Genomic DNA, 13930 nt, shown 5'->3' with positions numbered 1-13930 from the left:
GGCGGCTTACACTCAAAATACAGTATTGCAGAGGGCTAACTTACCTGCTGCAAAGAATGTGCACCATGCAGATCACAGCACTGTGTTTTAAATAGAGAGCTCAGTGTGTTACTGCCTTTGTCACAGAGATCCTTTTGTTACTTGCAGTTCACAAATCTAATATAGCACAGTGAGCTATGAACTGGCATGAAAGAGCTGCATGTAAACTGCAAGCTATAGGTTAGAACTTCATGATTTTCCCCCAGTCTGTTATCATCCTAATGTTGCCAAAAAGGGTTTGTTTCGGTAGAAATACATTTTTATTGTTAAAGACAACTCCAACCAGTGTGTTACTTTTAAATCCTGTTTTTCACAAGAGAGAGTGAGAGAAGCAGCTCAATGGCAATCTCCCAGGTCCTATAATATCACAAAAGGCAACTGCTGTTATCTGTTCTCTGAGAGGATATACAGATTTCCGGAATCAGTTTTTTACCGAGGGATCCAGAACAAATGGTTTGTCCTAGTACATAACCGCTCTGGGTGTTGGAATATCCAAAGATATTGGAGAAGACGCCTCACTCACTAATAGTGACATGCTTCATCATTGGCGTCTTTCCACACCCAGGTAAGATGGTATTACCTGGGTGGACTCAACTAAAGATGTTATGGGAGTTCTTATAGAAAGTATTTACTGGTTATGCAGGGAACCAGATGGGTGATATATTTAAAAATACCTACAGGTATACCCAAACGCTATGCTTTATTCCTAGGGTACCTGGGGTATAAGATAAAATCCGTGCAATCGATGTGGTTCTTTTGAATTCAATTGATTCAAATATACCCTCTTTAAAATGCCAACATGTTTCAGCCCTCAACGTGAGCCCTTCCGGGTCTGGGGCCTTCTTCAGGGCTAGATTGTCTGGCAATTTATTAATGCAAAAAGAATGAGGCGGCGGGCGGTGAACCTTGGGTAGTATTGCGGTGACCGATCTTTGACGAATGTGAGACTACAAGATGGCACCCTAGTTCACAAGACCTGTATGGTGCATAGTTGCACCTTCCAGTAGAAAAACTACTGGACCAATAAGGAATATAGGTGAGTGCAATAGCCTCATTCTTTTTGCATTAATAAATTACCAAAGAAAGGCAGGGATACATAGGAGTAGACAATCTAGCCCTGAAGAAGGCCCCAGACCCGGAAGGGCTCACATTGAGGGCCGAAACATGTTGGCATTTTAAAGAGGGTATATTTGAATCAATTGAATTCAAAAGAACCCCATCAATTGCACAGATTTTATCTTATACCCCAGGTGCCCTAGGAATAAAGCATAGCGTTTGGGTATACCTGTAGGTATTTTTAAATATATCACCCATCTGGTTCCCTGCATAACCAGTAAATACTTTATATAAGAATTCCCATAACATCTTTGGTTGAGTCCGCCCAGGTAGTACCATCTTACCTGGGTGTGGAAAGACGCCAATGATGAAGCATGTCACTATTAGTGAGTGAGGCATCTTCTCCAATATCTTTGGATATTCCAACACCCAGAGCGGTTATGTACTCGGACAAACCATTTGTCCGGGATCCCTGGGTATAAAACTGATTCCGGAAATCTGTATATCCTCTCGGAGAGCAGATAACAGCAGTTGCATTTTGTGATAATATACTTTTAAATCCTGAACATGTCCTTCCCCAGACCAAGCACTCTTAAAATATAATGCCATATGGATGGCAAATGACTCGTACACATTGTAGTCCTATTTGTCTTATGTGACATTTCCTATACGCTGTTTTTTAGACCTATGATTCATTGTCTTTGTATAATGCAAGTGTGATGTAAAGTGCTTTGACCCCCCCCCCCCCCCCCCGTGCCCCCCAATTCCACTCTACCTACTGCACAATGATAGCTAGGCCTATTTTGGTTGAATGTTTTCAGTTCATAAAAAATCTACCGCGGGAAAACAATATTTGTCATCTTGTAAAATGCTTTCATCCACTAAATAACTCCAGTTACATTTGTTTCGGAGGTTAATCATAAGGCAGGGAATGAGACCCTGTGAAGTGCTAATGGATAAAAGGCATTAATCCTCCTCCTTCCCTGACATCCCAGGGTCTGGGGGATCAGGCTCAGGGCTAATTAGTGTGACGTTAATCCACTAGTAGCAAGGAAGGGAACCTGCCACTGGTCTGTTTGCTGAGTGCCCAGTGACACTAACCTGCAGGAAGCACAAGATGTGCTGCCCTGCGCCCCGGAAGCAGCAGGCAGGGCACGCGCCGAGGTCAGCCGTGAGAGACGTGAGAGCATGTTTAGAGCCAGTCATAATCATAAGGCGTTCTGACGCAGCTGAGCGCGCGAGACATCCAGTGTAGAATAAACTCGGGCGCAGAATACTCGTCACTAATGTAAGTTCATTATTTTGTTTACATTTCTTCTACGCCTGATTCTGTTTTTTTTCATCGCATATGGCAGGCCAGTCGTCTTAAAGATACTTATCTGTAGAGCTTGGTGACAGGATGCGTCGGTCAAAGGGTCGTTGTTTTATCTTAGCATTACATTCACACTGGACCCACGTGGGTTTTCTCTAGGCTGTTAAAGTGCTGTCTCGGAAGGCATGAAAGATACACAGCCCTCCGGCTATTGATTTTTTCACGCACACAAACCATGCTTCTTCGTCACTTGATGTGCCACATGCTGCTAATCACTGGTCGCTTTCCCCGCACCGTAAACAACTTTATTTTTAGAGCAGTGATACTGGTGATTTGGGGTGTTTGTCAGCTGAGATTTGCACATTTCTTTGTGTACTTTTGTCTGGAGGTGAGCTAGGGAGCCAAAGACGGACATAATCGGTGATACATTTTGGATATTTTCGAGGGAGTAGGTGTTCTAGTCTCTTCTTTCTTTTTAAACTGGTAAACAATATTTGTAGGTTGTAATGGTGAATTGATTAGGCATTATGAAGATAATATATTAGATAGAGAATTACAAATGGGCAGTTGTCAAAATCTAGGTCATTTTCCATTCAGGGGTTACAAGTGGCAACAGTAAACAATGAGGATAAAAAGTTGAAGTTGTCTTCCGAGATAGCAGCCACCTGCAATATTTTATGTTGTATATTCCCCCGCCTCTCCTGTCCTCTTCCCCTGCTGAGATCAGCTGCACAGTGCTAGAGGAGCCATGATCAAGCCTTGCACAACATGACCTCGAATGCCTCAGTCCCCTCTTTCTGTAGATCGAAAATTCCACTCTCATTACAAGAGCTAAACACTGATGCTGACAAATTCTGTGAATGAGGCACTGTCAATGGGGACTTCAATCTCTGGCCAGCAGTCAGGGCAGGCTGGTCGTAGCGGGCACCGGGCGTTTCCCCGGTGGGCCGCCAGGGTGGGGGGCCGGTTTTGGGCCCCTGGGGTGGCATTTTTTTGTTACCTGGGGCCTGCAATATCGGCCCGGGTAACAAAATCGGCCAAAATCGGCCGAAACCGGCTTTTGCAAACAGCTCAGCCGCACCCCCAAGCCTCCCAGCGGGGCCGGCAGAGCAGCTTGCTAGGGCCGGTTTCGGTTCCTAGTCCGGCCCAGCCAGCAGCAAGACTAAACAGAACCGCAGCTGACCTGGGAAGCAGCAGTTGGTAACACAAGGATGCTGCCAGGGTCGGATTGGCCTATAGGGCAATCTGGCAGTGCCCAAAGGGCTGGTCTGACAGGTCAGTGTGCAAGCTGTATTTTTTTTAACTGTTTGATGGCCTGTTTTATAGCCTGGTGAACTGTTTTAATGGTCTGGCTTAACAACACAGTCTGGTTTGACAGCGCAGCTGCCGCCAAACACTTTTGGGAGAGCACCAAGGCAGGGGCTTGGGCTCAGCCCACATGTTGGGAGCCAGGAGTACATACTATGAATGGGCAGAAGTTGCATGCTTCTACAAAAATAGTGCATGTCCTCCACATACCTGTGATAATTTTGTTTATTGATCCAGCTGCCTGAGATTGAACTTTCAAGGGCACACAAATCAGATTGTAATGCTATTAAAGTGTTTTAGATAACTTGATAATTTATTTGTTTTTCTATGGAGGCAGCACAGATGCGAGAAGGGCAGTCATTTACTTACATGGGGTTTTAGGTCTGGCTTTACAGTGTTACTACCACCTGCCCTTTTAACCTACACCAATATTGTTCTACAGTTCTTTGCTTCCACACAACTACATATCCATTTCCATTCTATTTACTTGCAACGCTTCACATTATATTACTTTAAAGCCATCGAATCTCCTGCTTCATTCAGGACTCTGGAGACCCAGGTGAGGGACTGGGGAAGCTGGCGAAATCAGATGCTTCCGAGAGTGACAAACCAGTTGAAAACCATGTTTGTTTTTCACTACTTGCCACCTAAGAGCAGTGAATAGCCAGATTTCAGCTACAGACTCCACGCTAATGGCTTCCAATGGAATGCTGACAAGCAAGTATATTTCTTTAACCTGTCCAGGTGCATGAATTTAGAAAATTAGGCAATATTGCTTCTTGAGTGACAGTGAATAAAAGTAATAGTATTGAAACTCAAACGCACAAATATTACAGAAACAATGCCCCTTACTCAGAATACCTGGACAATTTTGCCAAGAAACAAATCTATGTGTGTGTGTAATGCGCACAATATAAATGAAACTCCAAATCCAAAAAGAGTCACCCTTTCAAGCGAAAAAGGACGGGGCAGGTTATACCATAGACAGGGGATTATCTTTTGTGCAAACCTATTCCATGCATGAACCCAAATTTATATCCCAATTGTCCAGTGAGGATGCACTAAACACTGTATTACAGCAATACTAATAATGCATAAAATTATATATCACTCTGTCTCCTTGTTAAATTTTTACAAATATTTTTTATGGTTTTCATACAAAACAAATACAATAATCTTCCACTGTTCACATATGCAGGGTAGTACACAATTTAAAACCTTAAAAACATCAAACATATACATAAATTGTGTGTAGGTCTCAAAACCAAATATACAGAGTATATCTCATATGGTAATAATTATCCAAAACGTTACATTAATAAGCACATTGATCCTTATAGATGCTCTTCATACACTTCTAAGATTCAACAAAGCCCAGAACAATAAATACTGATTGCATAAAATCGTAACACCCTAATTTCTAAAGAAATGTTTGTCGACGTGGCGTTTTGGTGGCTCTTATGATAGATTCCCTGCGTTCTTCAGGACAAATTTATTTAAAAAACTTTTTTCATGCAATATAGCAATTCTTACCCATTAATTATTTGATCCCTCCCAACAGGGATGGTGTTCCAATGGTTGTATTCCGGAGGATTTCATAAAGCTTTCCGAAATTTTGATGACGGGACATCAAGCCGCCACGTACCCATTGGGTTATAAGTGACCAGTGGGTTAGTAACGTAAAAAGTCACGAAAGTTAAGGACACCTTACCAATTGTTAGCCAACATGTAGATTTATTCACAGAATGGAGAAACATTATTGGAAATAATTGGAGAAGCTTGGTACAGACACCAAGTTGGAATAACAATTAGGACCTATGAAATAGTCCCCAACGCACACATCAGAACATTAAGTTGCATAAACCTCTGGAGGTATTGTATCTATCCATTGGAAATAAACCACTGGAACACCATTCCTTTTGGGAGGAATCAAATGAATAATGAGTAAGAATTGTTTTACTGTATAAAAAAAGTTTTAAAAATAAATTTGTCCTGAAGAAGACGGGAAATCTATCATAAGAGCTGCCAAAATGCTGCATCAACAAAAACAAATCTTTAGAAATTAGGATCATTTACATAAGAGAATAAAACTTTGTTCGTATTTGTATATCAAGAGCTAAAACCCAATTAGACAAACCGATTAGAATTTTGCCCCAGAAGTGTGTAAAAAACAAAACAACAAAATGCAAATTTGAACATAATCAAGCCATCAAACCACACTGATTACAAATATATGTGTTGTTTTCACTAATACGAAGTTAGGTGTACATTCTATTTATATATTAATTTAAATGGTCTCCCCTTGCCAAAGGAAGAAGCTGTTTCTTGAGAAGCCACCAGCTTCATAGAGACAAAGAAAAAAAGACAAGATTCGCAGAAAAGGTGCAATTTTAGAGGACAAATTTAAAGTACCAGAACATATTTTGGGGCTTGATTTATGCTCTTTTTTTAAGGCACTTTATCACGGTGTTTAACAGATTACTTATCTTTTTTGTTTTTCTAAAGCTGAATTAGGGAGAGGAGAGAATGGGCATTAATCTGTATCTTGAGCTCACCCCTTGAAGAGTTATCTAATCCCCTAGGACAAGGGCCGAGCCAGAAACAGGACTTTTACTCAACCAGCCGCGGTCCGTGCAGGTAAGAGCGGTGGGGCCAGGTGGGGGGCGGATTTCGACAGAGGCAAAATTAAATACTTATTTAATTTTTCCTCGTCATCAGCTGTCGAAATTCACACCACCCGGCCCCACCGTTCTTAACTGCACGGGCCGCGGCTGAACCCAACCCTTTACAGACTTGTCTGTCCTAGAATGGGGCATCCCTGATATCTATGACTAGAATTACCACCTCGTTTGTTTTTGTTGTCCGGCTCCTGAGCATAAGACTGTGCAAAATCCTCATATTTTCAAAATCTCAGCATCTCCGTCCACATTCACCATAAATTGCTTGCTCTCACCACCTCTAGCACAAACCAACATGTCCTCACAATCTGTGATTTTGGCATCCATCTCTCCTCATAAATCTCTAACATTAAGGTAAATCTGTCCACAGTACTTAAGTCCCACCCCGGTCCTCTTACATAGCCCATGCACGCCAGCACGCCAGCAATACCTGGCACCACTAATTCATTTCATCATTACATGTGCAACCAAATTCATCCCTATCATCAAGGCTGCTAATTTATCTTATGACATTTGTGACCCCTTTAGTCCTCCTGCCATCACCCCTTGCACTCTTACCCAACACCCTACACTGCCTCTTTACATTGTTCAACCACTGGCTCAACACGAGCAATTTTCCCATCATGTTTTAAATCAGCAGTGGTCTTACCTCTCTTAAAAAGCCACTCCTTGTACCTCCTCTCCTGCCACCTGTTGTCCAGTATCTGGGCTTCATTTTTCTCAAAGATACTAGAATGTCTGTTTTTCACCGATTCACCAACCACCTTCCCTCCAACAGCCTGCTATGCCACTTCTACTCTGGTGTTTGTACTCTTCACTTTGCAGAAAGAGGTCATACATGTATCCGATTTCATACTTGTCGCTCAACACAGTTTTATTTTCTTTAATTCTTTTTCACTTTGACCTTTCTGTTACGTTTGAACCTGTTGATCGTACCTGCCCAACCATTATTACTCAGTCGCTTTGCACAAAGAATCATCAACCACAAATTCACTTCCTATAGGCGACCCTCACAGCTCAGTCCTGAACCATTACTTTATCTCTTTTTACAACTCCAACCCTGGCAGCATCATCTCCTAATTTGGTTTTCTTATCACCTCTGCACTGTGGATATTAAAAGCTTATTTTCATTACCAATTCTTACGCCCCATCTCTAGTCACTTTTCTCAGATTATCTCACTGCTGTCCACCACTGCATTGCAATATGGTTTCTGATGCTGAACAGACGTAATCTCCTTTCCTACCTCTATGGCACTCTCCCTCATAGCAGTGCCATCTATGTTGCCCCTGACTCATTGCATTTGCACAATTTGCCAGAAATCTAAGTATTGTATTCAGTGCATCCATGAAGAGATGCAGGCCACCAACTTCTTACTTAACGTTAATAGGATCCATTCACATGCCAACACTACCAAACACTTACTAACCAATTCACTGGTGTTCATCAGGAATGAATATTGCAATATCCTGCTAGTCGGCTTACAAATTTACCCCTACGCACTGCTCAATAAAGTTATAAACTTTCCAAAGCAGATTCCCCTCAACCTATCTGGGCACAACTCCACCTCTTCAAAAACTGAAAAAGAGCAAAACCCTCTACAGTCTACTAGAACTGGTGGTCTAACTCATAATCATTGTAAGACCCATCTGAAGATCTCTCACATTACACACCAACTTGCAACCTCAGAGCAGCAAACCAAAACCTCCAATCTCATCACCCAAACCACCTAATGCATCCTCCAAGTCCCACGGCATCCACCAATTAGGGCCTCTCCATTGGAACTACCTACCACCCAACATTTGTTCTTGCCACAGTTTATAGAACTTTGAAAATGTAATGAAAAAGTACCTGCTTCAAAATAAGGTAAGAACCGACTAATGTTCCATTTACCTGTAAATACGTTTATCTTGCTCATGTCACCAATGCATTTGATAGGTTACATTATATCTTATGCTATATGTTATGTTTGTTAATTCTTATGTTTAACCCCTTCCCCGCTCATGACGGAACCGTTCCGTCATGAGCCACGGTTGCCGTGTGCTCATGACGGAACGGTTCCGTCATGCCACGACCGTTGGCGGCCGCTCCGCCCACGCGGCGCTGTTTCCCCGCCTGTGCGGGGGGACAACGCAACTGGGCGGAGTCATGACGGAACCGTTCCGTCATGAGCACAGCTCAACCGTGGCTCATGACGGAGCGGCTCCGTCATGAGCACAGCGCCACCGCGCTGCCCCCCCGCACCCCCCCGCGCCGCGGCGGAATTCCCGCCGCGGCGAAGGGGTTAAGGATGAGCAAATGGGTATGTATAAACTGTGATGGAGCCATACACTGCTACATACCTCAGATAACCAGCTACCATACTTATTAGTTAAATGACAGCATACATTTTTTAGGTGTTGGGGAGCAAAATATCAAGCATAGTTCAATATTGCGCAAATATGCATGTCAACTAGCAAATATCCCATGAAAATTGTAGAACGCTCGCTTTTTATGTAGTGTATCAAAATGAGGTACACTATATTGCAAGTCCAGATGACCTTTATTGGTTTACAGGGCTTAAATTAATAATCTCAAATGCTCTCGTTTATGGTAGTGTTGGCGAGCAGTTTAGGCTTGTCAAAGGGTAGTGTTAAGTATTTGTTGTACACATATATAAATAAATAGGGCACACACTCAAGAAGAAACTCAAGACCAATTTAGAAACATAATATGTATTTTTATACAATTTTTAACACCAAGAACTTCGTAATCGGGTAAGTACTTTTTGAGTTATCAATTATTACAGTTAGCAAAAATGTCACACAAATGCATTTTTATGCGGTAATGCTTTCCTATAGAGAAAGAAACATATACTGCAAATTAGTAGTTGCAATCGAATTTTGGGTGTCCAGTTTAGGACTTGAGGTGTTGGGGGGGGGGGGGTGTCAAGGTCACAAGATCCTCCAGCAGTTCGCGTTTACCTGCCCTGGTGTGTCCAGGTGCAGGGGTGCTGAACAGATTGGTAGACTTGTGTGCTACACCGTTGACAAGGGAGGGGGGCAGCTTGAAAAAGGCGGCAGAGGGGAACTTGGGTCAAATCTGGGCTCTCCCAATGGGGGGCTCAGTTTGTTAGGATCTTGGGAGCAGGGGGCACAGTTGGTGTTTGTGGACCCAGGTCAGGGAGCTCAGGTGTAGAGGGTTTTAGTCGGCTGTACGGGTACCTAAAAGGTGCTCATGGTGCTTGGTCAATCCTGCAGAGGGGGACAAAACATGACAGCTGGGCCAATCTATGTGCTGGCCTCTGTGATTCTTATGTCTCTCTTTGGCTTATCAGTCTTGGCAGTGTCAGAGTCTGGATTGGACTACAAACAAGCCTTGGTTGTTGCAGGGAGCCCTGTACCTTTGGTATTGGTGCAGGGCGGATCCTACTGGACCTGGCAGCTCCAAATTTGGCGTAAAGACAGATCTGACCCTCTGGAGCACATTGACCTCCTCCTGGGTGGCTGCTGCAATGGTGGACCTGGTGGTCAGCAGAATGGTGAACCAGACATTGCGGTCGGTGCCTGCAGGATGCAGGAAAGTAGGTCCTCCACTTCAAGGGAGATGCTGGCTGGTTGGTGAAGTGCTGGCCACCCTTTGTGGCTTTTGGAGGATGCACAGCTGCAGGACGAGTCGAGAGGTTGCGATTGTCGAGACAGGAGCAGGCAGGCAGGGTTTGGTGCCAAAACTCCACAGCTGGTCCACAGTTCTCGCTTCTTCGGTTCTTTTTGGTCCTTCTTCTTCTTTAGTCAGGTGTATCTGAGTTCCAGGTGTCAGGGGCCACCTAAATACTGAATGTAGGGGCATTAAGAGGAGTGAAAGGTTGTAGCCAATGGGCTACTTACCCTAGGGGTCACTACACCTCCTATATGACCACTTCTTGTGTAGAGTGGGCATAACCCTGTCCCAGAGTTCCTAATTCCACCAAATCAAGATGGTGGAATCCTTCCTTCATGGAGCACAACAGGCGGCCCACCTGAAGTGTGTAACTTGCCTGGCGATGCAACATGCCTACTTGCATATCTAATTTCCCTCCTGTCCTGGTGCCAGATGGGCCTCAGGGCAGAGGGTGACATCTCCCAGTTCTGGGGGAAGTCGGTGGCACATATGAAAGGTGGCAGAGGCTTTAAAGACTCTGGCCTTGGTATGCAGACTTACTAGCCATCCTGCTGGAGGAGGTATAAACACCTCCTGCCACAGCAGACATTTTTACTGACCCCTGAAAGCATGGGCTCTCACCTCCAGGGGTCAGAAACATGGTTGTGGTGGCAGGCTGGAAGATACCAGTCAGCCAGTACACTAAGAGGCTAGTAGGTTTTCAGGGGGAACCTCTAAAGTGCCTTCTGGGTCCATATCTTAATAAATCCACATATATGGGAGTGGTGCAGGACATTCAAATGCGTGGGTGGAGCAGCTTCCTGGTAACAGCGGCATCCGACGAAGGCAATTCTGCCGAAATGCATCACGCCCAAGCTGTCTATTAAAGGACTTCCATGGATTTCCCCGAGTGGCCTCTAAACTTCTTTTTATCGGAGGGGTTCTGTGAGGATATTAATATCTATCTATCTATCTATCTATCTATCTATCTATCTATCTATCTATCTATCTATCTATCTATCTATCTATCTATCTATCTATCTATCTATCTATCTATCTATCTATCTATCTATCTTCTGGCGGTCGCCAGTAGATAGTTATAGTTCGGACCTATTTTCCATAGGAAATCTGCAACATTCTATTGGGAATTTCTTTAGCGCCGATTGACGAATCTTCGCGAAATTCTCCAAACTTTTGGCCAGCTCCGCTCCGCTCCTACCCTGAAAGTTTCGTGGTGATTCGTCAAGCAGGGGCCGAGAAAAAAGGGGGGTCCCAAAACGCATTTTCGCCATGCAATTTCCCATAGGATCTGTTGTCGCAGCTACAGCCCGAACCGCTGAACGGAATGACACCAAATTTGGCAAAGAGGTAGTCCTCAGTTCGGACTCGTGCCTTTTGCATATTTGGTGTGAATCTGTTCAGTAGTTCCTGAGAAAATTAGGGTAAAAAGTTAGTGATATCTATGGCCGCGGAGGATCCGCGGACCCTACCCGCACCGTACGCGAACCCTCCCCGAACCGAGCGCGCACCCTCCCAATCGCACGCGGAATGCTAATTGGCTGTCGAGCGTCTCTCTACATTCGAAACCAGGAACTGTTGGTGGCCATTTTCTGCCTCGGTAGAAGCGAGGCTGAAGAAGCAAGGGGAATAAGTGCGTAAAACATATAAAGGGGGCAGAGTGGAAATACTCTGACCCTCTAGAGGTGCTTAGGGGGTCCCAGAAGGACCCCCTGGGGCCCCCCTTTTTAAAAAAAAAAATAACCGGCGAAATGCGCGCACGGTGCGCGCCTCCTATCGCGTTGGATGCTCGGATTCTCTCGCGGTGGGTTCGCGGATCCAAGGAAAAAAAAAAATGAAATTGTTGGGAGATAAAGATTAAGCTTAAGTGTTTTGTTCTTGAGTGGCTCTAAAAAGAGCCATTGTGTTCATTGAGAGTTTTTGGTACCTATAAATAAGTACCTATACAGAGTCTAAAGTTGTTGAGGAAGACTCTGTTTCCTTCATCAGTAAAGTGTACTCCATCTCTCCTATACATCTCTTGCATATGAAAGCGCAGATTGTTATTGTAAATGGATCCCATTCTGTAGTCTCGGAGAAAAGCAGAAACAGATTTATTCACATGTTTCCTAGCTTTCTCTATCTGTGGACAAAAATGATTGGACCAGTTCCATTTCTGCCTTTGCCATATGTTAGAATACACAAAGGCAGTTTTAGGGAAAAGTGAAATCAGTTGTGCAAAGGTGTCCTTCATAAGCATTTCCAGACCTACCCCAGTCAAAGTGCCTAGGTCATTGCCACCACAGTGCACTATTATGAGGTCAGGGTGTTGCATTTGCATGAAGGATTTCACCAATGGCATCAATTGGTGCCACTTTAACCCTCTCTGTCCAATCCATTTAATGTCTACATTTGGCAAACCTAGGTCTTTGTGAATGCCTTTGTTTTCTGCATACCTTTGGCTCCAGAAAATGTAGCTGTGTCCCACAATCCACACTGTAAGCATCTTGTAAGGAGGTCTGGATGCACTCAGATGGTCTCTGTAAATGAAATGGCAGTTTGGAAAGTAAGATGTTTCTAAAATGGTGGCTAAGATGCAATTTTGAAAAAAGACAAGAAATCATTGGTTGTTTGACAACCTTCTACACTGAAAGGTAGGGTGCATATTTCTGTTTTTTAAACGCTTGATTCTTATTGGTTAACAAAAACAGATTGTAAGGAACATTATATATGATAAGCTGATATGTTGAGAAGTCAAGCACACTTGCTGTTTTGATTAGCAACATTGTGTGTGCTGAACTGTGTGCTCAGTACAGTGTTCCATGACCTGTTTCTATGGGCAGAAGGCAGATTGGGGGAAGGGTTGAAGTTTATGTCATTTGGAAAGGGTTGAAATGTTTAACCAATAGAAATGTGTGTTTGCTTTTGAATTTATGTGGGAAGGAATGTGATTTGAGGTTTACATGTATATGAGGGAAAATGAGAGGGAAACTTTGCCATTCTTTGGTTTTGCTGACAGGTGCACAGTGCAGAGATTCTGTATAAGAAAATCTGGTGTGTGACTGATATCTGATGTGTGACTGATATACTTCTTAATCTACAAAACATCTTGAAAGGTGAGTTATTTAATTGTGAGGGGATGTATGTAGACTATTTTTATTTTAATCAGACTAATGTATTTTTTCTGCTAAAGTGTAGGGAGTATTTTTTTTTCTCTACAATCTTATTGACAGTGTGTGTGCATGTAGAAACCATTTTGTGATAAGCATTTGTGTTTTTCATGTATTTGTAGAGAGATAACTGTGCAGTTTTTATATTTTGGTAGAATTAGAAACCAGTCATTGTTTATGAACTTGTGAAATGAGTTATGTTATGTTTCTATACTAAAATGTAGTACTACTTCTAGATGAAGAAATGTGTTTTGATATAGTGCAAGGGATAGTGTTTGTCTAGAACAACACAGTGAGTCTGTGTGCATTTGGGAACCACTGTGAGAGAAGCATTTGGTAACATCGTGAATTTGCTGACAGAAAACTGTTTTGAAACCTGTCATGTTGTCAAGTTTTAGTAGCATTAGAAGCCAGTCTTTGCTTATGTGTTGATTAAATTAGTCAGGCATTGACACTAAAGTGCAGTCGTGAAATATGTAGATTGTGTGCAGTTCCCTTATCCCTTCCAGTGTAGTGAATGAGTTTTGGTAAACTCCTAGGAATACTGGTGCTTGTCTAGAATCACACTGTGAGTCTGTGTACATTTGGGAACCACTGTCAGAGAAGCGTTTGGTAACATCGTGAATTTGCTGACAAAAAACTGTTTTGAAACCTGTCATGTTGTCAAGTTTTAGTAGCATTAGAAGCCAGTCTTTGCTTATGTGTTGATTAAATGAGTCAGGCATTGACACTAAAGAACAGTCGTGAAATATGT

The 13930-nt window shown here is 43.2% G+C and overlaps 1 protein-coding gene across 1 annotated transcript in view; it reads left to right on the top strand.

Moving 5' to 3' along the window:
• The first annotated feature begins 2285 nt into the window (after positions 1-2285).
• MYO3B (myosin IIIB) overlaps positions 2286-13930 on the top strand; it is a 2253613-nt gene continuing 2241968 nt past the window's right edge. Inside the window, exon 1 of the mRNA XM_085645333.1 lies at positions 2286-2383. Coding sequence (XP_085501459.1) covers positions 2382-2383 — 2 coding nt within the window. The 5' untranslated portion in view covers positions 2286-2381. The remainder of the gene's footprint in view (positions 2384-13930) is intronic.

Source organism: Triturus cristatus, chromosome 3_1, assembly GCF_964204655.1.
Source record: "Triturus cristatus chromosome 3_1, aTriCri1.1, whole genome shotgun sequence".
Taxonomy (NCBI): domain Eukaryota; kingdom Metazoa; phylum Chordata; class Amphibia; order Caudata; family Salamandridae; genus Triturus; species Triturus cristatus.
Note: the sequence above shows the minus strand (reverse complement) of the source record. Positions and strands in the feature narration are given on the sequence as shown.